General features: G+C 53.9%; 1 protein-coding gene across 1 annotated transcript in view; it reads right to left on the bottom strand.

The window, feature by feature from the left end:
• Positions 1-1225: 1225 nt before the first annotated feature.
• The window catches only part of CUEDC1 (CUE domain containing 1), a 70958-nt gene continuing 46339 nt past the window's right edge, over positions 1226-25844 (bottom strand). The window contains 10 exon segments of the mRNA XM_033089761.1: positions 1226-1281; positions 1284-1292; positions 2086-2144; positions 2863-2956; positions 3834-3905; positions 5690-5773; positions 6666-6858; positions 7576-7702; positions 11698-11825; positions 16031-16661. Coding sequence (XP_032945652.1) covers positions 1226-1281; positions 1284-1292; positions 2086-2144; positions 2863-2956; positions 3834-3905; positions 5690-5773; positions 6666-6858; positions 7576-7702; positions 11698-11825; positions 16031-16366 — 1158 coding nt within the window. The 5' untranslated portion in view covers positions 16367-16661.

The raw sequence follows: 25844 nt of genomic DNA, 5'->3' as shown, positions 1-25844 counted from the left end.
AGGATACCAGTTTTTTGCAAGTTGGGTGATGAAAGAAAACACCGAGGACTCTTGGTTTGTACGATGGGGAGGAGGAGGATGCAGACTTAAGGACGGAGGTGGAAAGGGAAAACCTGGAAGACTCAGGAGAGAAATAAATGACGGGCAAGGTCCTGATGCAGGAGGGGGAGCTTCAGACGGGACACACGGAGACTGGGGATCCATGGGGACGAGACGGCAGCGACACTGCGTGGGAGTGGGGGCCTTTCCCTGGGCTGGCTTTTACTGGAGCTTCCGGATAAGTGGGAAGGGTGGGTGCAGCTCCGTGGGTGAGGAAAGCCTGAGAGAACAGAGGGGTCTGCAAGTGTTCTGGTGGAGGATGTACTGGGGAGTCAACCAGAGGTGATGTGAAGGGCAGCCGCTGAGGCTGCGAGGAGAGGGCACCCTGTATTATTCCTGGCTGTGTCCCCTGCAGGCTGGTTTACCTCACCTCCATGACAACCATCCTGAGGGAACAAGTATTTCTCCACAGTCTGAAACGAGGCCATACCTGCAGACCATCAGCTCAAGAAAGCCTTGCAGACGCTGGCCCCTGGGACCAGGACAGCAGCTAGGGGAAGGGCAGGCAGGCAGCTTCCTGCTGGGGGGAGGGGCTGGAAGAGTGACAGGGGCAACTGAGTCCTGCAGGAGGTGTTAACATTCCGTTTTTCTCCCCCGGGGAGTGCACAGGAGGGAAGAGGAAAAGCAGCCTGGGGGCCAGGACTCCAGCCAAAAACAGAGCTTCCTTGAAAAGGGCTGTTTCCTCATCTTGTTGCGGCAGATCCTATACCACCCGACCCAAGCAGCCAATGGGCGAGTCCTGTGCATGCACTGCCGGGGTGAGGCCACTTCAGTTTTTCTTAAATCGGCCTCTCAGTGTGCTGTACGTGTCCTGGACTGTCTTCTCAATTAGGCTGTAAACTATTCAAAGTCAAAGCTGATTTTTTCCCATTGCCAGCATCTGGCAGAGGCAGGTGTGATGATCTTTTGTCAAATGCATAAATAACCAAGTAAAAGAAATGCAAAAAACTAGTTTCCCTTGCAGAAGACCATGTCCCCTGCGACGATGAGGAAAGAAATCCAGGGCCTGCGCTGTCCAATTTCCTGAGCCCAATGCCTCTGGAGCCCTGGGAAGACACTTGGATAGGGGCATGGCAGCCCCGGCCTTGGGCAGTCTCTGGGCAGCTGTGGCTCCAGGCCTTACCTCTTATTGTCCTTCCCGTAGGGTTTCCTCCACCTTGAGCACTTCCGGTCGCCTTCCCGGAAGTCTTCATCTGAAAAGCAGAAGAAAGTTGCTTCATCCTCCACCCTGTAGGGCTTCGCTCAGGCATGTCCCCCAGGTGGGCAAGAGAACACCCTGTGTTTGCTGGGGCACATGCTGATCCCTGGGGGGCAATGTGTGGTCTGGTAAGGCAGCAGGACACGGTGCAAGGTGAGGACACGGGGCTGCTGGCCTGGCTCCATCACCGAGCTCCAAGACCTTGGACAAGTTCTTCCCTCAGTGTTCTCATCTATAAAGTGGGACAGGGAAGTTGGACTATCCAGATGACCTCCAAGGCCCTTCCAGCCCTCGTTTCTGATTGTCTCCTGACCACCGCTGCCCTGAGACACAGGATCAGGACTGAGCAGTGGGCCTGGGAGGGTCTGAAGCAGCGTCTTAGACGACGCTGGAGCCCATGTGGTCTTTGGAGGAGCCTGGATGAATGAATGCTGAATGGCCTCTGGGCCCCGAGACTGAACCCGCACAGACCCTGGTTCTCACATTAAGGCCCCTCTGCGTAGGTAGGACTGTCTGCCCTCTCACATCCCAGAAAACAGTCACTAGAAACAGCACCTAGCACTTGGTGCTCCAGATGGAGATCTAGGTGGAGGTGCGGCTGGGGCCCCCTTTCGGGGGTAGAAGGAAGGGAGAAGCAGTACGGTCTGAGTGAAAGGACCAATTTCTCTGGGAACCCCTGATGTGTTCCCCACGTGGGGCCCACCCAGGAAACACCCAGGCCCTCCTCTTGTAGGGCCGCTGGTCACAGGCCACTTAGAGCTCCAGCTTCCCAACCCTCTGTGCCTCACCACAGGTGTGGCCCTCCACGTCATCCAGTAGATTGGCCGTTGATGCAGCAGCCCCCAGCCTGCCCAGCCATTAAGGAAAACTGTCCCAGGGAGGGGTGGGCACCGGCACAGTCCTCCTACTCCCTGCCCCTCGCCCTCCACCACCCATTCCAAACTCAGGAGGCTTCCACCACACCTGCCTTTATCCCTGCAGCGTTCCCCAAGGCCTCTCCCAGCTTCCTCCCCTTGACGTCAGCTGAGCAGCGAGGCCCTGACTATCAACCCAGCTCCCATCCTGGGACAGAGAAGTGACTTTCTCCCTCTTCCCCTTTGGCTGTTCAGCTTCTAAGTCCTGGGCTCTGATTGACAAGCATTGAGTGAAACACCTTGTTTTGACTCGAGGAACTGAAAGTAAGAAGGCAGGGCCAACATGCTGGACGTGAGGAGGCAGAAAGACCTGAGGATCCGTTCAGCTGGAGAAGAATTAGGGAAAGGTTTGCTGATTTCAATGAAGAACCAGGTTTTCTCCCAAGACGCAGATTACGCCAGACAAAAAGTACAAAAGCAACTTCTGAGCCTGCAGAAGGAAACGGGAAATACGGGCCCTCTCTCAAGGCTGGTCATGGTGGTCAAGACTGGCACAGAGAGACGGGCAGCAGGCTGGCAGCAGGGCTCATGGAGAAGGGAGGGGCACAGAACGTAGTCCCACTCTGAGGGAACGTGAAGCCTCAGGGAGCCCAGGGTGTCGGTGCCCTTAGCACACACTGCTCCTGCTCGGTGCCAGGCCAAAAAGGATATGACTGATGCTTCAACAAGTGTTTCCTCTTTGACTTCCTCATCTTGGTCTTCTCTGAGAAGGCCCTGGCCAGTTCAAACAGCTTCCGCCGGGTGGCTGGGGACAGAGAGACCTGTAAGGCAGCAGCCAGAGTACAGCAGCAGGCAGCTGCCCACCGGGGCTCAGGAGAGGCTGGGGCAGGCGCACCATCCCCACCAGGGCTGGAGGCAAGTGGGCAGGCTGGTGTGCGGTCCAGGGAGCCGGGGAGGTGATGCCAGGCTGGTGCCCTGGGGGAGTGAGGCTGCCATCCGGGATCAGCCTGCAGGGGCAGTACAGGCCACTACAAGCCAGACCAGGGACAGCTGGCAGCCGGAGATCGGGGGGTACTCCTTCTCAGCTGCGACAAACAAACATGCCTCTGGCTTTCTTTCCTGCCGCCTCCCCACCTCCCCTCGCCACCTCCGGAGTTGGTCTGGGATTCTCCGTGACTAATCTCAGATTTTCCCTGAAATGGAGCCTGAAAGGATGGCAGCCTCATTCACACATGGTGTGGGGTGGGGTGGCCTGGGGAGGGGAGAGGAGGGGGGAAGGCGAGTACCGGCTGGTAGGACTTTGTGGGAAGAGGTCACCAACCATGCAGGCCTCCCACCCACAGAAAGTCGATTAGCAAAGTCCGCCCCACTCAGGCCCAGCTAGGCCCCCTCAAGTCACCGAGAATATGAATATATGAACACTAAAACTCGGGGCGGGGGGGTACAGCACATTATTTTTCTGCAGACAGCTGGCTCAAGAGGATTTAAAACTTAATTTGTATCCAGACTCAGCTGCAGAGGGAAATGAGGCAAGAAGGCTGAGGGAGCCAGCCTGCGATTAAAATGTCACTTCGGTTCAACAAGAGTCAGCTGCATTAAAAATTCCAGGGGGCTCTCTCCCTCCCATGAGGCCACAGGGCCTGTCTTAGAAGAGTTGGGAGGGGGACATGGCCTGGACTCACATTTTCCCATGTGTTTCAACTTGTCCCTGAATAAGGCATCTTCAGACACAGCGGAGCTCGCGTCACTGGTTCCTGGAAAGAGGAGACAGTCCTGAGGGCCAGCTAGAGAGGAAGAGTGGGTCAGGGCTGCCCCAAGGGACAGGGGGTCAGCCCGACCCTGCTGTTTGAGGAAGGAAGCAAAGGGCAGGCTTCTTATGTCACCAGGATGGAGCTTAAGCAAGGGCACTTGGGGTTCAAGTGCCCTTTCCCCATCCAAGTTACGCTTTCCTCTTCTGTAAAAAGAGGGACCATCCTATGGTCTGCTGTCTGTGTGGAGAACTGGCTCCCTTGGGCTCCCGACTGCTTCTCTGACCAGCTCCATGTTGGTAGAGTCATATTGGTAGCTTGAAATCAGCCATGGTGGGAGTTTTTCACACCCTGTAAGTCACCAGACACTGCACATCTGGCCTTCCTCTGCACCCCCAAGACCAGCTGTTAAACATTCACCAGCATGTGGATGGCCCTGCCTGCATCCCACAGGGTGTGAGCGTTAATGAGGTAACGGCAGGAAGGTGCAGGGCACGGAGGCATTCACCCGTAGTGGTTCCTGTCTCCTCCCTCCAGGGTCAGCCCCTCCATTGCTCCCTTCAGACAATGAGTAGGAATGAGAAAGGGGCTAGTCCTAAGGTCAGAACCCAGCTGACCACCCAGAGTCTCCCTATTTACTCAGCGCCCACTTGGGTCTCCTACCGCCCTTGTAAAGCCCCTGCTCTCTCCCCTGAAACTCAGCTAATCCCAAGTCACCTTGCTTGCTTAAGTCCCCTGTGAGTCATTCTGATCCATCTCAGCAGCCCTGGTGTCTATAGTTAATTCAGGATCAAGGACAGAGGCTGCTGTTAAAACCCTCAGACACACATCTGGTGGGAACTAAGCTCCCAGCAGCCCGTTGCTTATGAGTCAGGTCCCTGGGATTTTCTCTCTTCAAACTGGCATCAGCGGAGCTCCCCATCTTCTGCTCCCCTGCCCCCACTTCACTCCACGATGTAAGGCCTGTTTGGGGCAGAAGCTGCTGATTCTGTCTCTGAGGGGGACAGCCAGTGTGCATGTGGAGAGCCCTGGCTGACGAGGAGCCACCGTACACACATACAGGCAGAGTCCAGATAGCAACTGTGGCACCAGGGCCTCTGGGCTATCTGTCCCATGTTCCCAGCTTGACCGTCATCCGTTCATCCCAACAGGCTGCTGTCCACCCCAGCCCTCCTTCAGCTGGTTATGGATCCTGGAGGGGCCTGGCCCTCTCTGAGGCAATTCTTGCTTCTTACCATCTTGTACATGAAGCTCAAACTTCTCTTCCTCTAACACAAGGGCAGGCCTGGCTCACGGTAGATATTCCCCAGCTACTGAATATAAATGAATGAGAGACCCCTTCCCAGATTGATCCTGCCCCTTCTCACCACGCATTTACTATGTTCCACAAACATGTCCTCAGCTTTGCTGGTTTGCTCTCCCCGTTCCTGGATGTATCTCTGGAAGCTCCCCGGGGCAGAGACCAAGACGTGTAAGTCTCTGAGTCCTTCTTTTCCCCCCTCTCCACATGGTGTGTTATGTGATGTGGCATGTCCCCTGCCTGCCCATGTTCCAGGCACCTCTGAGTTCAGCCAGCCTGTGAGCCAACCCCAGCTGTGGTCTCCAGCAGCTGCTGGATTGGTAAGAACCCAGGGCTGCTAAGTGGAGGGGCCATCTCACTCGATACCTATTTCTAGAACCCTCCCCACCAGCCTATTTCCTCAGCCTACCCCCGATTCCAAATACGCAGAGCACAGCTGGGTGTGAGCCTCTGTGCCCCCCAGGCCTCTCTCCCAGAAAGGCCAGCTTACCTGGGGCAGGAGAGGGAAAGTTAAAGTCATTTCCCACAGCCACGCTGCTGGATTTGGATTTCTGGGACTCGTATTTCAATCGATCTGGAAAAGAACCACATACTGGTCAGGAAGGTAGCGCCTGGGCTGAGACACAGGTGGTGGGTGGTTGGAGGCCAAACTCCCAGATGCACACGTGAGCACACACAAAATATGTGTATACACAACGTCTGCTGGCTCTCAGAGAACCGGCGATCATAGAAACGACTGCCTGACAAGCACGGGAATGGCAGAATGGCAGAATTAGAAGGACCCTGGGTAGTGTTGTAGTCCAACTCCTTCATTTAAAAGGAACCCCAGCACCTTTGCTACAAAGCTGGGGCCAGCATTCTCCCTGCACACCTTGCCCCTCCCCCATGACACACTGTCGGCACACACACACACACACGCACACGCGCACACACATTGTGCCCTGCACAAGACAGACGTCCCACAGCCCCCTTGCTCTATTCTACCCCAAACACATTCCCATCCTGAAGGGGAAAGGCAGCCAGGCTGGACAGCAGGGTCCCCAGGCCAAAGACAACCCAAACACCCAAAAACTTCAAGAACCCCTGCTTTAGCATCCTCCACTCAGGCAGGCTCACGCTTTGGCACCCAAGGACCCAGTCACTCTATTTCTGGAGCTCCAGACTCATGATGCCGAGGCCAGTGCCCGGCAGCAAGCAGATGTGTGGGGGAAGGAGAGGGTCTAAGAAAGCACACCTGTCTTTCTCTGAGTATGGGGAAGGGAAAAGGAGTGGCTGGTGACAGGTCCCCATGGGCAGAATTCTGGGGCTCCCACAAGAACAACATGGGGGGGCCATGTCTCAACAGTTCAGAGGTCCACCTTGGCCGCCAGCTCCCTGCCTCTCCTGAGCCCCAAGGCTGCAGCCAACATCAGCGCCCTTCTTTAGCCACGGAAACGTGGCCGCAGCGCCCCCACTCAGTGTACCACCTCTCTCCAGAGCCAGGAGGAAGTCGCGATTGCGTTGCAGCTCCTTCATGAACTCTTCATTCTGCAGGAAGAGCGCGATCCTCTCGTCCTCCAAGTACTGCTTCCAGCGGCTCTCCTGGTCCCGGGTCCCAGGCCCAGCCACGGGGAGCAGGTCTCCCTCTCCACTCACGGGCTTGGAGCCCCCAGGGTTGCCCTGAGGAGGGGAGCAAGCATGTTGAATGCCAACTCACAGGGCACACGCAGCACAAACATCCGTGCACATTGGTGTGCACGTTCCTTCCCAGGATCCTCCAGCCACACCCTCGGGCCTGCACCTCCTTCCAGGAGCTAGCCGTAGGCCAACATCCAACTGAAGAGGCCAGGGCCCTCTCTGCTGGGGAAGCAGCAAGGGCTTAAAAACAATTTTTTCCTCCCTCTTAGACCACCCTATCCCTTTATCTACAACCTGAATAGCCCCAAAAAGTGATCAGCAAACTGCTCAAGAGCCTACACACGGATTCCCAAACTCAAAACTCTCCCTGCACCAGCTATCTCAGGGTGATACCCCTGTGAAAAAGCCCCTTGGGACATGCCAACATGTGGGGAGAAGCCACTTCTGGCCCTTTCCCAGGAAACAGAAGGAAGATGCTCTGGCCTCTGCCATTGACTGCCTCCATGCCCACCTCCCTCAAGCTTGGAATGATGGCCGAAGCCTGGGTCACCTCAGGCCTGTCACCTTCCCTGGCTGGGACAGGAAACCTCCAGGCCCAGACGGGAAATGAGGCTTTTGGTTCAGCATTCTTTCCCTACAAACCCAGGGCAACCGAAATAGCTCAGCCTGGGCTTAAACATCAGGAAGTGAAAGTGGCTAGCACAAACTGTGTAGGCACGCAGAGAAGCTGCACAGGCAGGTGGGGACATCCCCCGTTACCTGTATGCTGTCCAGCTGCTGGGGCAGGATGCGGAGAAAGTCATCCGGGAGGTTGCCCAGCAGTGGTGGGTTCCAGTTCCGATAGCGTCTCTGGCTGGAAGGGGGCGCAGAGCCCAGCACATCAATGCTGGAAGACAAGGGGTGACAATGAGGAAGGAATAGTCAGGCCCAAACACAGGTGACCCGGCCCATCACACCAGGATCCTGCTCAGAACGGCACCCCTGATTCTCAGGGCCTCCACTGCTTCCAGCACAAGTTAGGTTGGGCGCTCTCACTTGTCTTTTCAACCAGGCCTTGGCTAACCCCTCCTCTGGCCCCGGGCCTGGGTTCCTGCTGCCCCAGAAGTTCACTGCTCTCCAACCATTCAGTGCCCTCAAGGTCTCTAGGCCTGTTCATGGCACTCAGGGTGGGAGTCGTGGGTTTAGATGTAGATGTTTATGAATGTCCTCTAAAGGCATCAGGAATCGTGACTTTCCTGCTTATATCCCTAAAACCTAGCTCAGTGCAAGCTCATGGCTGCTGAGTAACAGGGGTGCTCCAACAGACACATAAGCCACCAACAGCCCAGTCTACCCAAATGTTGGTTTTCTGGGGTCGGGGGGCCATGGGGCAGCCAGGATCTCTACAGCGTAGAGCAGATCTGGGCTCCAATTCTGACACGGCCACAGCCAGCAAGGTGGTCTTGGGTGAGTCCCTGTTCCCTTCTGGGGCTCAGCAGTTTCCTCATCTAGAAACTGCTACCTCCCTGCCAAAGCAGGTGGGAGCCCCCTCAGTGCGGCAGTCATGAACAATGTTCTGAAAAGGTTGAGACGTGGGGAAGGGAAGGGTTCTTGTTCCAGGGGGCACTCAGGGGCCACTTTTCTAGGCAAGATGCCTCTGTGCCATGGCAGAGGCCAACAGCAAGGTAGGAAGGAGAGGAATAGAGTCACCCTCCTGACCCCAGGCTCCAGCCCTACCACCCTGGCCTGAGGGCAGCCTGGGGCCAGGCCAGGAGCTCCCCACAGCTCCCCGGCAGCCTGCAGCGTGGCAACCGCAGGACACGTGTTCTGCTGAATCAGGGAAGTGACACACACAGAAGGCAGCCGAAGGGCGGGGGCGGTGGGGGCCGCTCTGGCTGTGGGGCCTGGCTTTGATTTGGTTTCCAGCTCCAGGAATCCCGCAGCCCCCTCACTGGAGGAGAGCTTTTCCGCTGGGCTGCCACTGCCCGTGAAAATAACTTCCTTTCCTTTTCTATTTTGGGCAGGTGGCCTGGGGGGGGGGGGCGGGCGGTGTGAAGGGGTAGGGAAGGGGGGGGGGGGGGGGGGGCAACAGCAGACAGGATAACAAGCTGCTAAGTGCATGGTGGGAGCAGCACACGCAGACTGGAGCCAAGGGAACCCCAGCACGCCTTGTCCACCCTCTTGCTGTACAGATGACGGGATGGTCTGGAGCAGAATTTGCATCACAACCCGGGACCTGCTTCCTAGGCAGCTTTCTCTCTACATCACTTTGCTGACTTCTGCCACTGTCAGAGGCTTCCTTTTTCCCAAGGGCCTGAGAGGCAGCAGAGAGGGTGCCCCATCTCTCAGGTACCCGAAGACCACCTTTGGTCCGTCCAGTATGGAGCAATCCTCCCCAGGGTCACCACCCTTTCTTGGGCTTCAGGGTCTTCATCTGGGACAGGGGTGTGCACACCGACGCAGCCACACCTACAGCCACCCAGGACAGCAAAGGGAGAGCCCTGGAGTTACAGTTGGACCCCACTAGCTATTTACTGAGAACCCAAAAGGGGAAGAGGGCGAAAGAGTGGAGCCCCGTCCTCAGCTGAGTTTCCCTCGCTCTTAGGTCCAAGGAAGGGCAGGCCCAGCCCCCCCTGGGCCCCTTGCCCTGGCACCAGAGGAGATGAGGTCAGCCTGCAGCTGCGAGAGACAGGGGGGCCCTGAGCCCAGGCAGCCCAGGCAACTCCATTGTGGTCGGAATGGAATGTCAGAAATGAGCCGAGAGGCAAATGAAAAACTTCCAAGGCTGTAATTTCAACAGAAAAACAGCAGGTGGCCTGTGCGGAGGGGTGCCTCAGGGTTTCAGAGCAGGCCTTTCATTCAGGACATAGAGGGAAGGACCAGCTGGGGGAGGGGAAGGAGAGAGCCAATCGGGGAGGCTCTTTCCTGGCCCAGAGCCTACCTCTGGATCCCAAAACTAGAACTTCACCCCCCATCAGACTTCCAGGTTTATCCATGGAACATCAGACCCCAGAAAGATTTCAGAGACAAATCTTCCAGGCAGGATTTTTGGTTAAAAACTGGACACTGAGGCGAGATGGGGTCAGGCTCTGTCCGAGGGCACACAGATGGTCCAGGCAAAACCAGGGATCCTGGCACTTCAGGCACGCTCCCCTGGGATCACCCTGCCTCTCTGTGCCCCAGCAGGACAAGCTCCCAAACTCTGCCCCATCTGCAGTCTCACAGGCACCCCAGTGACTGGAGGTGGCAGAAAGGCACCAGGCCATTGATCCCCCAACCCCCTCCTCAAATCTAATCTCCCCCAAGAGCCAGAGGGAGATCCTAAAACACTAACCTGATCACACCACTCCCCAACTTAAACCCACTGGCTGCGGGATAAGGTCAAAGCTCCTCAAAGGACCCAGTAAGACCACCTAATCTGCTCGCCTCTGCAGCCTCACCCAGCCATTCTATATTTCCTGGAATCCCCCAGATGGTTCTCTCTCTCCTGCTTCCAGGCCTTTGCACATGCTGTTTCCTTTGCCTGGAATGCCCTTCTGTCCTCTGCTTCATCAGGCCACAGCTTGGACATCAGCGCCTCTAGGCAGCCTTTCCTGTACCCTCGCCCCATGTCTACATGTCCCCCAGACTCTGGTCTCCTTGGTGGCGGTGGTGGTGGGGATGGGGTGTCAAGGCAGTGCTGTATTCATCTCTGCATTACACACAAAACGTTGCTCCCCTACCTCCCCTCATAACGTTCCAGGCCTGTGTCAGCTCCCTGAGCTGCAATCACAGATAATTTTCTCATTAGGGAGGCAACAGGGTGCAGCACTGAAGAGCGCTGGTTTTGGAGTCAGAATGACCTGGGTTCAAACCCCAGGTCTGTAGTCTTGGGGAAGTTATGAAATCTCTCTTAGGCTCAGTTTCCTTATCTGTAAAATGGGGATGACAACAGTGCCTATTTCATCAGTTGTTAGAGGATTTGACGGGATGATTTCCAGCGCTTAATCAAGGGTAGCTGTTATTATCGTCTATCCCTGTATGATAACTCGTACTATATATAACGATAACTATCCTTACTCTTCACTACCACTGTCTAGGGCTCCCAAGATCTCCGGAAGGGAAGATCCACTGGAACAAGTCCCCTGTCCCGTAATTTCACCCCACCCTTCACCGCCCCAGGCCTGAATCATTCTATAACAGCAGCCCTAGGACAGAGAGAACCTGGGTTCCAGCAGCCCCACCACAAACATGAAGCCCAGAAAAAACAACCACCTCAGCAACCCATGGGACCCAGCTGGCAACCAGTTTCATGTCAAACTTAAATTACAGAGTTCCTGACCCGGAGGAAGTCTCGGAGGACCTAGCAGTTTATTCCCTTGCCTCCCGTTATTGAACCATCACAGAAAAAGAGACTTACTTGCTCCCATTGCTTAACAATCCCCACACCGTCCCCAGACCAGGGACGGCAAGCACAGATCCATCCATCAATTACTGATGACTGTCTGCGACTGCTGTATGGAGAATTCTGAGATTCTGCCTCAGCTGAGCAGGAAAGAGCACAATGATCAAGCGGTAATGACCGCCATGGGCTCAGGAGAGGAAATGTCAGGACACGCTGCATGTGTTTGTCATTCCCATTCTCTATGCGCCCTGACGACAGCTCCCAGAAAGCAGAGGCTGAGCCTTACTTGACTCTGTGCCCCTGTGGTGTTCGCATAGCAACCAGCCTAAGGAAGGAATTTAGTGAATGTTTGCTCTTGAAATCCTTGCAGTTCGAAAGTTCTCTTTGGTATCTAGCTAAAATGTCTCTTGCTGCGGTAGAAACCTGTTCTCGCTGAGGGGTCCAGCCCAAATTCCCACTGTGTTTGTACCCAGTCCCAACCCCACAGCGCTGCGCTCTGAGAGGAGCTCGATTCTCACCGGGGAGGTGGAGTGGGGGGAGCCAGAGGGTAAGGCCTGTCGAACATGTGCATGTGGTAGGCTGGTGGGGAGTACACAGGCGGGGGTTCTTCATCGGAGCTATCAGGTTCCAACGTCCTTTCCAAGATCTGTATCAGAGAGAATAAAGAAAGAAATCTTAATGACCCTTCCTTGAACTTAAATAGCATTTATACAAAATCCAGTGTGGGCGAGGATGTTAAGGGAACCCTGCTTTGCTGGTGAGAATGTAAATTGCTACAACCAGCACTTTATAAAAACGGTTTGGCTTTATAGACTGAATGGCTGCCCCTGACCCGGCAGTTCCAACATACTCAACAAACGTGAAAGCACATGTCCCAGAAAGAATGTTCAGAGCAGCATTATGCACCCAAGTAAGGCTTAGAAATAAGCAAAGCGAATTGCGGTGATAGAAGTCAGAGAAGCGTGACTCTGTGAGGGTGGGGAAGGTCGAGAAGGGGTACAAGGGGCTTTCCAGGTTCTGTTGATGTTTCTTGATCCAGGTGCCGGTGAGATGTCACTGAGCTACACACTTGGGATTGATGGCTTCTTCTATGCATGTGTTATTGTTGATAACTAACTTGGACATCATTCACACCCTCTCTCAAAGTACTTCCACATGGATTAACCTCAAACAACCTGGCAAGGTAGGATATGGATTGTTACCCCATTTTACAGATGAGGAAACTGAAGCCCAGGCTGATTAGTGACATAGCAAAAGCCACATACTCAGTTTTTAGAACTGAGTCTTCAACTTGGACTGGTCTCTGCAGCCACAGTCCCTGCTTCAGGCATAATGCCTGCATTCCCAGGGTGAATTCTCGGGGTGGACAATGGCAAGGGGTGTACCCAGGATGTCTCTCTCCCAGACTCCTCTCTTCATCCAAAAGCCAGAAAGAAGGACAGGGCGAGGCCAAGGGCTGGGCAAAGGCTGGGGTTCCTGCTACGTGGACTGACCTGGACCCTTCCCCAAAGGTCCACAGAGGAGTCTGGGGTAGGAGGCAGGCATCAACCAGGACACACAACCCCAACCAGCCTATACCTTAGCGTCCTGCTTCCCTCTCCCCTCCTTCCCAAGTTTGTTCCCATCTCCTCCAAAACCAAGGAACTTGGGAAGTGTTCAGAGGCTGTCTACTGGCCCCAGAGTCTCCAGGCCCCATGTTTTAACCCCAAGTAAGTTTGTAGAAGTCACTGCTAAACTGCCTTTGGCACACCCCTGCTCTGAGCCCAGCCATGCCCAGAGTCTCGCAGGGACACCTGGCAGATGGGCAGGTGGTGTGTGAGCACACACACAAGAGCACACATGTTCATGTACACACACACACACACACACACACACACACACACACTGCCACGCTCTGTGCTCACACAGCCAGCTTGACCCAAGGAGGCCTCCCGCCCTGGAATGTACTAACGTTCTTTCCTTTGAGGCGGAAAGTATTTAAACAGATGCTTTTGAAGAAAAAGAATGTAGCTGCTTTGCGGGCCACTGTTTCGCCTACCCCAAATTTCCACAAGAAGAAAAGAGAGAGAGAAAGAATACTGTGAGCTCCGTTCCTGTTCACCAGTGAACCGCCGGTACCTGGTGCAGGACAGTGTCTCAGCAACTAGCTGGCACAACCAGAGACCATGCCGGCGCTGTCCTCCAGCCCCCACTCCCTAGACCCCGCTACTCTGAGGGACAGGACTCCAGGCAGGGGGCCTTTCGGCCAAGTCCTGGAGGCTGAGCCTCTCCTCCCTCAGTGGCTGGTCGGTCTGTCCCCACTGAGGTTGGTCTGAGTGAGATGGGTGAGGAGGGGAGAGCTTAGTGGGAACTGTTCCCAGAGGGAAGCTGCTTGGGGCTTCCCATGACTGGCCTAGCAGCTGGCCCCCCAGACGCAGGGAGCTCAGGCCTCCACGAATGCATCAGGAGGGCCCCTTGCCTCTCAGCTGCTCCTGCGCCTCAGTACGACCTCCTGCGCGGCAAGAACCAGACGTTCATCAGAAGCTCCTGGAGCAGAATGAGGAAACGCCAAGGAGGCAGGCATTGGGCCAGGCACGCTCCGGAAAGGCTGATCCCGTCTCCAGGGAGAGTAACCCCAGCCATGTTTCTGGCCTCCCCCTACTTCTCTCCCCCCAACCCCACCAGCCACAATGAGGTTGTTCTTCTGGCTCTAAAGGTGGTGAAGTTTTCGGCTCTGCAGCCTCCTGGCTTAATTCAGTGTGGGTGATGAATGTCTGCCAGGTGCTCTGGGGGCCAGGGTCTGGCCATTTATCTGACAAAAGATGTTTCTCTGTGGCAAGGCTACCCCTCAGGCCAGCCCACCATCCATCAGTCCCCAGAGAGGGGGCTTTTTCCAGTCAGCAGTTATTGTCATTCCAGCTGCTGCTCATAAATTTTCCGAAGCACTTTCCGCTGGCTCAGGAACTGCCTGCCTATGGGCCTAGGCAGAGCTCCAAAGGTGGGGGGTTGGGGAAACAGCTGAGGAGGGGTGCTGAGGGGCTCAATCTGGAAAGCATGATTCTTAGAAAAACAGAAGCACACACAGTGCGGGCCTATCGAGCGGATGTTGAAGGCTTGCAGGGGTTCACAAAGCTGTGGGTGCTGTGGACAGAGGAATTAGTATCCTACCTGCCAGACTGTCAGAACAAATGAGACCGTAGACAGGTCAGAGTTTGCAGATAACTTTCCTTCCAGCTCACATTTAAAGGATGTGTCTTCTCTCTCTGTCTCTCTCTGTCTCTCTGTCTCTCTCTCTCTCTCTCTCTCTCTCATACACTCACCCCTCCTTTTCACAAAGACAGTCTGGGTTTTCCAATACTCCCTCCACTTTTTAATCCAAGCAGGTCAAAGGAGTGGTCTCCTGGGGAAAAAGACTGAAGGAAGCTGCGTAAAGACAGCAGCAACATTTACTCATTCGACAACATTCCCTGAATGCCTACTATGTACCAGGACTTTCCCAGATGCTACAAGGTGACACAAGGATGAGCCAGATGTCATTGCCCACAGAGCTTCTCCTCCACCTGGAGAGAGAAATCTCAGGGAGGGAGAGCAAGTGGGCTTCACCCTGTGGAACGACACTGACTGACGGACAGTGGCTGCCTGCAAGGGCTGTGCTGAGTAGGACGCTGAGGCCGTATCTGGGTCTAGGTCAATGAGGGGAATAATAATGGCACCCCACAAAGTTTGTGGCGATTACAAGAGATGATACATCTAAAGCACAAGGATGGCGCCTGGCATAGGCTGGGACTCAATGAAGAGCAGAGTCAAATCCCACCCACTGGGTCCTTCCGTATTGTTCACGGCTGCATGTGCCACATGCCCCTGCAGGCAGTGACCTTCTCACTGAAAGACTCTGTGTGCCTGTTCTGTACCCAGTTCTGCAGGTCCTGAGGGGCTGAGGTGCCAAACGTGTACTGAACTCTTGGATGGTACCAGGGAGGACTGGCCATGCCCAGCAGGTGGGTCTTGATGCAGCGGGGAGATCACATCTCCCCCATCCACCCCCCTGGAGTGAGAAGAGAGCCACTTGGGTATCTGTCACTCATTACCACGTTCCTCAGGCCTCAGTCAGAGGAAGTCTGATGTCACTCCTCTTCCATGGCTCCCTCTGCTCTAGCGACTCAGCCCCACTCTTTCTCAGCAGTAAGGCTTCGTCAACCTCCTGGTCTCCATTCATTCTACGATCCTGTCAGATGGTCCTGCTGTCAGTTCCCTAGCGACTCATGCTCTATTTCACCTCCGAGCCTTTGCACAAGCTGTTCCCTCTGCCTGCACACCCTTTCCCTCACTCTCCACTCTTCCTTCAAGTTTCAGTTTAGCCCTCCCCTCTCTGGGAAGCCATCCCCTCCTCTCCTCCTTCCGTTTCTACCATCATAGCACTTACTACTCCAGGCTGTCATGGTCTGACTCTTGCCCCTAGTCCCCACTGAACTGTGAGCTCTGTGAGGGCAGAAATTTTGTCTGACTTGACCCTGGGATGTACCCAGAGTTTCAAGAGTAGCCTTTCTTTGAAAAACATAGACCAGAGGGCTCCAGTTTGGATTGGCATTCACTATGTTGGATGGGGCCCAGGTGTCTGCATTTTTAATAGTTCTTTGATTCTGATGAGCCCTGCCCCAGGGTCTAGTACCACGTCTGAGTAGATGCTTGGTGCTTGTTGAACGACTGTATGATTCCTGCCCCTAAAACAAGGCCACTGACTGACTTGGGTACGGTTTCCTTAGGAAAAATAAGACTGCTCGCTAGTTAGAACCCAGACCGGGGTATAACCCAAGTCCTCTAAGGTCAAAGAGCGCTGGAGCTCCTGGTGAGTTACCAGGGCCTCGCCCCTACCTCTGGGGGAATGCTGTCCTCGGAATCAGAGCTGTCCTGGTAGACACTGCCGCCACTCCCCTCCAGGTTCATCTGCAGCAGCTGGTCGATGGTGGCGTCCACTGCGCCGCTGTTGGCGCGCAGGACGCACTCAATGATGTCGTAATCCATGTTGGGGAACATGGTCTTGAAGTCATCCATGGCCTGGTTGAACTCGAGGCGGCGCACCTGGCGGGCGGGCCGGCTGTTGTTGAGCTCCTGCGAGGCAGCCGCCGCCGTGCTGCCCCCGGCCCCGCGCGTCCCGGCGGAGCCGCCCCCGGCGCTGCCCCCGCTGCTCCGGCGGAACAGGCTGGTCATTTTGCCGAGGCGCTGGGCGAAAGTGCTGCCCGCCGGCGCCGAGCCCCTTCCCCCGGGTCCCTGCGCCGTCGCCGCGCACTCGGCGGGCTCGGGAAGCTATTCCCGTGCCTCCCCCGGCCCCTGGGCGGCCAGGCGGGGACCAGACCGGTCAGGAGACTAAGGCGCTGGGCCACCGGCGGCCCTCGGGGAGCGGTCCTCGAGGGGCGGCGGCATCCGGGCCTGGGCCGTGGGGGGCTGGACGGCTAGTCATCCACACCCACGGAGCATCCTGGGGCCGGCTCCACGGAGGTCGCACCTGAAACCGAGGGAGACAGAGTCAGGGGCAGCACGCAACAGACTGGAGCTCATCAGGGTGATGGCCGAGGGAATTAGGGTGACTCCTGCCACGCCCACGGGAGAACTGCTTCCTTCTGCTTCCTCTCCAGCTGCAATAATTAAACAGCCATAGTTCTTCACTAACACAGGAGAGCTATACCAGTTGGCAAGGGCCTACTCTGTGCCAGGCACCATCCTAAGCGTTCTGTGTTGGCTAACTCATGACACACTAATGAGGTAGGTGCTAGTGTCCCCTTGTGGAGATGGGAAAACTCAGGCATAAACGCTAAGGAAGTGGCAGAGCCGGAATTTGAACCCAGGACTATGGCCTCTGAGCCACTGGTCTCCACCACTACACACACTGCGAAGGATGCCTGAGGATCTCATTGGGGTAGGAGGGGCTCTGGATAGGTGATGTCCTGCCCCTCTGGTCTCCAGCCCCATCTGGTTCTTGCTTTCCTCATCTTCCCACCCTACAATCCCAACGTCATGGTCCCACCATCATGGCATCCAATTTGTACAGAACTCCATTAAATCTGTGACAGAACACCAACCTGCCTTCTCAGATGCAGGCATGTAAATCACTGCCAAGGTCACATTTCTGTTAGTGCAGTCAATTGAGTTGCATGTGTCTAAAATCAAGTTCTGACTGTCTCATGCGTATCCCAAGTTTTACAGTAATTTTGCTAATTATAGAAAAGTGGCAGCTTTAGTTTAAGGGACTGTTCTATCAAAGGATATTCTTAAGTTTGATGAAACAGGTGCAAACCTGTTTTCCCTTTTCTAGGACTTGTGTTATAATCTTAATAGCTGATACAGTAATGTTTGTGTGAGCAAATCAATGTGCTGATCTTCCTTGCCGTGATCTCAAAAGTCAGATAACTGATGATGTAAGGAAGACAAGCCCACGGGGGTGAGGAAGGTGCAGTGACCCTCCCGCACCCTGGGGTCAGAAGACCCATCACTACCCATTCTGTCTGTCTCATTCTGTTAGTCCCCTCGCAGGTAAATGGGACCTCATACTGTCCCCCAGTGCTTTCCAGAGCCAACATGCTGAGATTCTAACCTCCTCCAAACCTCTACTTCTTTGGAGGGATGTGGAAATTATCCAGGCCTCATGTTCTGGGCCTTGCTGGGTAGGTGTGTGCCTAGTCCCAGGGAGGTGGGCTGTTTTCAAGAATGGAAAACTAGAAACACATGGCCTCCATGCAGCCCCCTGGCACTGATGTTACAGAATTACAATCCCCTCCCACTCCCAAAGAAAACTGGTGCACAGTGGTATATCTACACCTCGATCCTTTTTCTATGCATATACTACCATATGTATGAATTTGTCTTACTGAAATGTGATCAAACCAGAAATTCTATTTTGCAACTTGTATTTTCCACTTAATACTTTATTATAGCCATCTTCCCATGTCAGAACATATAGAGCTACTGCGTCATTTTTCATGCCCACGTAGTAGTCTGTTGGCTGGTAAAGCACGATTTATTATTCAACCTCCTCCTGCCCGTCATTTCCCAGATGAGCAAGTCACAGCCCAGAAAGACCAAAGCCTCAAATGATCAGGCCAAGAATTTTGTTATGAGAATGAACACAGGAAGGCAGTCAAGTATGACATGGCCTCCCCCGGCTGGCTTTAGACACCCCAACTCCCTGCACCCACACCTCCCACCACCAACACACTGGAAGGTTGGAGGATGCTGCTTTGACTGCCAGAATGCCCGCCAAGATGGGGCTCCACCATGGTGACTGCCTTTGTCCTGGGCTCTGGAGACTTGCCTTGAGGCCTCTAACAAGGGCCTTAAGGCCAGGAGGCCCCAGAATCCAGTGCCCTGGGCTGCCACCTGATGTCGTCACACATAGGGATCAGTGCCTCGTGCTAATGCTTTTGGGAATAAAGCCACCGTCATCCTGCCCTTCAAGTAATTTAATAAGAGAGATGGAGGGACCCTGCTCTCACCTCGCCAAAGGCAGTCCCTTAGAGAAAGAAGCCGGGACCTGACCCACCTTTGGTGGAGGGAAAAGGAAAATGGTGGGCGTCACATTTTCCTCATTACTAGCCCTCTGGAATAGTCAGGCCCTGGGTTCCTCTGAGTATCAGGAAGCCCCCAAGAGTCATTCTCACGTTTACTACTTACAGTAAGTGCACTGGTTCAGGCCTAGGCTGCAATTCCTGCTCTGTCACTCCCTGGCTGTGGGTCCTTATACAAGTCTCCTCTCTTCTTTGTGCCCAGTGCCCTCATCTATACGTATGGAGCTTCAATGAGAAGTCAACAAAAAGTCCTCAGCCCAGTGACTGAAACATGGTTAGCTGTGTGACAGCTGTTGCCACTGCCCCGGAAAGTTGGTGGGGATACAGGAGTAGTCAGTATACTGGCCACGCTGCTACCTGGAGTGGATGGGGCAGGGGGATTCTAAGGGAATCCTTCCCCACCAAGTGGATGTCAACCCCTGGAATTTCCTCTGGAAGGGGATACTGGAAGAAGCCTCTTTTATTTACCCCAGGTGCAAAACCTTGAAAACTAGTATTTTGTGTGTGTGCTGTGACATGGAAACGGCTGACAACTCTAAGCCAGCCCCAAACCCTGCTCCACATTACAGATGAAGAGATTAAACCTAAGACTAAGAGGGAGTTGCCCACGGATACAGAGCCAGTAGTGGCAAAGCCCAGACTTTTCTGTCAAAGGGTGGTTCTGTGGATGAGGAGAAAGTGGCTCAGAAACAGCAATGAGAAATGCAGGGAAATAGTGTTTGATGGACAGAAATCCATTTTCACGGGACTCTGCAAGGATTCAGACTCCCAAGCCAGACTGCCTACAATTAGCACCACGTGGGACTCTGAGACCCCCCAACTCTCAGAGGACCATCCCCCTGCCCGCTCACTAAACTCAAGTGCAATCTGAAGCCAGGGCTGAGGTGTGGCTAGCGTGGCTGGGAGCAGGGAGGACTGTTCAGGGTCAGAGTCAAATGTCCCAGGCTGCCTTTTTTGTAACCAGCACGGCTCAAATGAAAAGCAATTTAAGACACATGAAAGAATTAAAGCAGGAGATTTAGGTTTACGAGCTGTGCCAGGCACTTTCACATTTAATCTTTATTACAACTCCAGAGATAAATGTCATCGTCTCCATTTCATAGCTGTGGAAACCAGTTCAGAGATGTTAGGTAACTTGTGCAAAGTCACACAGCCAGTATATAGGGAGGCCAGAATCAGGAACCTACTACCTAAAAGCCAAAAACGCCAAGTCAGGCTTGCAGGGCTAAGAGCCAAGGAGCCTCAGAAATGCAGCCATGTGTGCCCCAGGCTCAAGAGACCGGGCACAGCCTGGCTGACATTCCAGCAGAGGAAATGTGACCCAGACAGCACTGAGGAAGGGAGGGGGGGAGGGGTGTCTGTTGGCTCTGCCCCAGAACTGGCTCTGTGACCTTGGGGAAACCACTTCACCTCTCTGAACCCCAGCTGCTGGACACTGGCCGGGAAACAGGGAGATAACCCCTGACTGGCTTCTGAAGAAGGAAGTGAAGCAAACTCGCTGAGTCTGTCTGTTATAAGTCTTGGAGGCTAACTCAAAGGCTCTCCTGAACTCAGAGTTGTGAGTGACCTGGGGATTGGGAAGCAGACACTCCACACCTGTCCTCCCCCAGGTCCCAGGGAACCAGGCCTTCTACTTCCTTGTAAAGGAATCCAGGCCTGGCAGGGGGCGGCAAACCTTCACTCCAAGCCTGAGGAGACAGCCAAGGCCTGAGTCACTCCCTCCTGGCCCAGAGAGGTGGGCAAGCTGCCCTGGTGTTGTTCTCTTGACCTTGCCCAAAGTCTTCCTCGTCAGTCTCCGGCAGGGCCAGGTAGGGTCCACGTGGGGGGTGTGAGAGCCCAGGAGGAGGAGCCAGAGTCCTCGGTTCCTACTCTGACTAGGAGACTAGGGCCTAGGAGACTGTGTGACTTGGAGAAATTATTTCACTACCCTGAACCTCAGCTTCCTCGTTTGTAAAAATAAGGATAATGCTGACCCGGCAGGGGTGTTGTGATTAAACTTCCAAGGGTGCCTGGAGCATAGTAAGCACCCAATGAGACAGGTTGGTGTGATATCAGACACAGGCCTTGGCCCTTTTCCTGGAGTACGCTCACACCCTGAGCGATCTTATCCAGTCCTATGGCTTTAAATACCATCTGTATACCGAATACTGTCTCCCAAATTTCTCTCGCCCGGAGGCCTTCTGGGGATACACCCTTCTACTCCACACTTGCATATCTGACCTGCTGCCTCCACTTGGATGTCCAATACCAGCTCCAACATAACAGGTCAGCTGCATTCATGGTTTCTTCTGACCCCAACCTACACCTCCTGGCCTCCTCCATCTCTGCTGATGGCAATTCCATGGGGCTCAGATCTAACACTTGGGAGCCAGTCATCCTTGAGTGCTCACATTCTTACTCTCCATGTCCAGGAGACAGTCTCCCCTGTCTTCAAAATGATTCCAGAATCGGGCCCCTCGTCGACCTCCACTGTTACCACGCCTGCCTCGCTCCCTGTCTCCCCCACGGCTTCCCTACAGATTCCTCATCATGGTGGTCATGTCATTCCTCTGCATCAAACCCCTCAGTGGTCCCATGTCCTCAGAACACCACCCAGAGCCTCATCAGAGCCCACCCGGCCCCACGTGGTCCTGCCTGCACCACATCCTGACTTTGCCCTCAAGCCACGCACGCGCGCACACACACACGTATACGCAGACCCTCATTCTTTCCCCTCCCCTCACTCACACTGGCCACCCTGGATCCTTGCTAGTCCAACAAGCCTTGCCTGCTCCCATCCAGGGGCCTCTGAACTTACTCTTTGTACTGCTTTCCATGCTCTCCTAAGTATCTACATGGCTGCCTCCCTCCATTCCTTCTGTTACTTTATCCGAAAGGCAACACCAGCCACCCCATCTGCTGGTGTTCTCTAACCCTTTATCCTTGTGAAACAGGCCCCCAGAGAGATTACACGCTTAATTGTCATTGACCATAGTCCCCGTTCAAATGTAAGCTCCCTGAGGGCAAGGTCTTTGCCTTACTCGCTGTGGCATCCCTTAACCGGTGCCTGCTCCGTCATAGGTATTTCTTAGGTGGGTAAGTAAAGAACGGGAGACTCGGGAGCACAATAACTGGATTGTCTTCCATTCCCTTCCTCCACCGGCTTCACAGCATAGGGGTGGGGCTTTTTCGTTTCCAAAGCCCTTCCTCCTCCATGTTCTCACTTAGTCCTCACAACAAAACTACCATTTACATAAGGGCACGCATTACTATCCCACTTCACAGATGAAGCTACTAAGGCCAAGGCAGACGAGTGACATGGTTAAGGTTCCGTGAGCCTTCTGTCGCCTGGCCTGAGGGCCTCCTCCTTGGCCCACAGGCTGATGTCAGGCTGGTCCCTTGTCCACACCAGCGCCAGCTCCAGGAGGCAGGAGGTCGACCCTCTTCAAGACCTGACTTGACATTGCACTCCCCTGAGGATCAGGACCCACCTCTGAAAGGTGGGGGTTAGAAGGGTGTGAGGCTTGAAGTCTCAATTGCCAAGACTTCCCTGCCCACCTCTATTCTTCTGGAAGTGGGTGGGACCACCCAAGTCCAGCTCTGTCCCCACACCCCCCTGGCTTCCTTCTCTGAAAATCCCCAGGGATCGGATCTTGTGATCCATCTACAATTGCTTTGATCATGGCCAGCAGAGGGACTAGTTGTCCCTTATCTAAGATCTGGGCCCAGCCCAGTGGCACCACCACGCCAGGCCACTAGGTGGTGTCCCAGGGCTCAGGCCATGGCTGCTCCCAGGGAAAGGGCAAACAGCAGTTTCTCTCTCAACACAAGAATCGGCCCCACCCCATCCTCGGACTGACTAAAAAGGAAAGGAGCGGGGGTCTTAAAAACCAAGATTCAAGAGTTTCAAAATAATTTATTCCCGAGGTAGAAAATACAAGGCACACTGGCCATCAATTTATATCCCATGTCCTTGGCAGACATCACTAATCCATCCAGGTATTATTGTCCTGTGGAGCCCACACAGTCTCAGAACTCTTCTCAACACAGCGCTCTGAGCAAGCCACTACCAAGTGATTAGAACTGGAGAGCAAGACACAACCCACTTGGCAGCCCTTTCACTTCCCGTATGAGAAGAGGAGGCCTGGACTAACTTTGTCTCAGCAGGAATCCAGGCTGCAGAACGCAGCAGGGCCAGAATGAGGTCATATGACCCCTGGGACGCTTGTGTAACCATGGCTAAGTCCTGGGGAGACCTCAAGTGGGTAATGGCAGTGTTAACGGAGAGGCTGCTGAGCCCAGGGCAGCTGCATCCTTCTTGTCCAATTGTCACCTCAGACATGGTGGGGGCGGGGTGCAGAGACGTCTGCTTAGTTTCTTGGCTTCTGCGCTGGAGAGGCCCCAAAAGGGAGAGAAATGCAGGGAGAGTGGGACAAGAGACAGAGAGAAGCTCTCAGCGTCTGCGTGTGTCTGTGCGTGTGTGTGTACAAGTGTGTAAGTGTGTGTGTATATGTGTGAGCTTCCAGAGGGCTGGAGGAGGGGACAGTCCTGACAGAGGCGCCTTGTCCTCCTGCCCCTGCACAGGCTTGTTTTCTTCCCAAGCTATTAATGTCACTGCAGCTTCAAAAGCCGGGTGACCTTTAAATGCCGAGCCTCCTGCTCCTGCCCCAACGCTTGGAAATGGCTTAATGGAAACCCAAACCAGCTGCTGGGGCTGCAACAAAGCCAGCCTCATTCCCTAGGTGCCTGGAGCTCCTGGGCAGCCCACCTGTGCCCACCCCCGGAGCAGGGGGGATTGGGGTTAGGAAAGCAGAGAGGACCCTTGGGTACAGCCATTGGGGAAAGGAGGCCTGGCTGGACCTAAGAGGAGGAGGAAGAGAAAAAGAGACAAACTCAGCTCAGGCATGCCCTGCTGTGTGACCTTGAGTTAGCCACTTACCTCTCTGGGCCATCCCCCATCATTTGGTCTAATCTGAGGCTGGGGCAGAAAAAAACAAAAAAAAACCCTCTCCCCCAAAAAGTCTTTTACCTATCTGTAGAAGAAAAAAGGTGGTGGGGGGGAGACATTTTCTGTCTTAATTTTTCTCTCACCTCAACTTCTGTAGCCTGTAGCCTGTGGGGGCTGTTAAGCAAGGACTAGGACAAAAGGTTTCAAAGGAACTTAATAAGGTCCCTCCGCTGTGGAAGGATTGTCCCCAGAGCCTCAGTCCTAAGGATACCACCGTTTACCTCTGCTCCTGAGGCCCAAATATCAGGTTTGGCTGCCATAAAAAGCACCGTCAAGAAGCCAACTCTGCCTTCCAGTTGAAAAGATCCAAGATGAAGTTCCTCGGGTACGAGTAACATGACATTTGTTTGGCTCATCTTGGTAGATAATGGTAATAATAGTAATAATGATAACATAACACTATAGTCTGCTTCTCGATGTGCCAACCACTATTCCAAGGGCCTTATCCAGGTCACCTCCTTTTAGCCTCTCTACAGCCCTATGAGGTTCATATTACCACTGCTTTTTCCACTTTATATAGAAAAATGAGGCGAGTAACTTGTTCAAAGCCACACAGCCAAGTGGCCAAGCTGACAATTGAGCCTAGGAAGTCTGGTTCCAGATGTGACACTAAGTCCCTGGGTTTGACCCCCCTCTATATTCCCTGGAGCTGAGCACAGCGTCTCAGCAAGAACTCAGTAACTATGAATTGCATTGAGTCCTAATGGGGCAGAGTCCCTGGGGAGGCTGGGGGTATGTCCTCATGTCAGGGAGCAAGAGGAAAAGGGAGGAGTCTTCAAGCAAAGCCTCATCTGAAAGGAAAGACAGAACCCTGGCAGTTTCCTTACAAAACCCTTTTTCCTACCCCACCAAGGTTATCAAGTTGCCAGGGCAACCAACTGTTTTCCACCTCTACCTGAACTGGTTGGGACTATTTCCACAACAATCCCTCTCTCCATCAACAAACATTACAAGCTCAGCCAAGACACTCAACCCAGGTGCTTGGGAGGAGATCAAACCTTAGTAGATGGACTGGAACTGCTCCCCACTGTCCCAGCTGGGAGCCACAGCTCTGGGGGGGCGCTCTGGGCTGGCGTGAATGTGTTTGGACCTGGGACTGAGTGCAATGGCTCAAACTGGGAGAAGGAGGCCACTGAGCTCAGGTACATGGCAGTGAAGCTGGGCTGGCTCCAGGCATGAGCTCATACTGGCCCAAGTCCAGCCTCTTGGGAAAGAGGATCCAGCTGTTCCTACCTGGGCCTCTCCTTCAGGCAGTGAGGCGGAGGGCCCCTCCACAGGCGGAGCCTGCATGGTCTGGGGCTGAGCCCTGAAGTCTGGACAGCCACAGGAGATGTCTCCGGGCCCGAGACAGGTGGTCAGTCAACAACGCCACATTCAATATTTAACTTAGTATCTGAGTATGCCCCGGGAATCCAGGCCAAGGAATCAAGATTAGGGAAGGTGCTCGGGGTGAGCAGAAAAGGGTCCAGAGAACAGAAGTCCCAACTCCTACCCCTTGCCCCCCACACTAACACACACTTTGCACCCACCCATTAATCCTAATTCCATTTCTATGGAATTCATATAATATATATAATGGAATACTCTACAACAGTAAACAAAAATGAGACATCTCTGTATGTCTCTATGCCCAAGACTTACGGCTCCGGGGAAAAACGCAAGGCACGAAACCCGAGTGGAGTCACTCCAGGCAGACCTCGGAGATAGTGCGGGTTCAGGGGTTCAGTTCTGGACCACTGTAATACAGTGTAATACTGAGCATCGCAACTGTGTTGTAATGTTTGCTGGCGGAGATTTCTCCTTCAATTTGTAAAAACCACAACATCTGTGAAGTACAATAAAGTGAAGTACAATAATACGTGCCTGTATACTATTGCGCATTGTGGTATGTGTATGTCTGTATGTATGAAGAGGGAGAAAGAGAGAGAGAACTAGAGAGAGGACTCCGAAAGGATTCGTAAGAAACTGATAATATTGGTCGTTACTGGGAAGAATTAGGTCATAAAAGACAGCAGGGAAACTTCACCGTAAATCCTTGTGTATCGCAAATTTTGCTTCATGTTCATTTATTCATTTAAAAATAAAATAAGCAAATAACCTATAAAGAATACCAAAGTGTCAGTCTTGTCAGTGGTTTTTT

Source organism: Rhinolophus ferrumequinum, chromosome 21 (assembly GCF_004115265.2).
Source record: "Rhinolophus ferrumequinum isolate MPI-CBG mRhiFer1 chromosome 21, mRhiFer1_v1.p, whole genome shotgun sequence".
In the NCBI taxonomy this organism is placed as follows: Eukaryota; Metazoa; Chordata; class Mammalia; order Chiroptera; family Rhinolophidae; genus Rhinolophus; species Rhinolophus ferrumequinum.
Note: the sequence above shows the minus strand (reverse complement) of the source record. Positions and strands in the feature narration are given on the sequence as shown.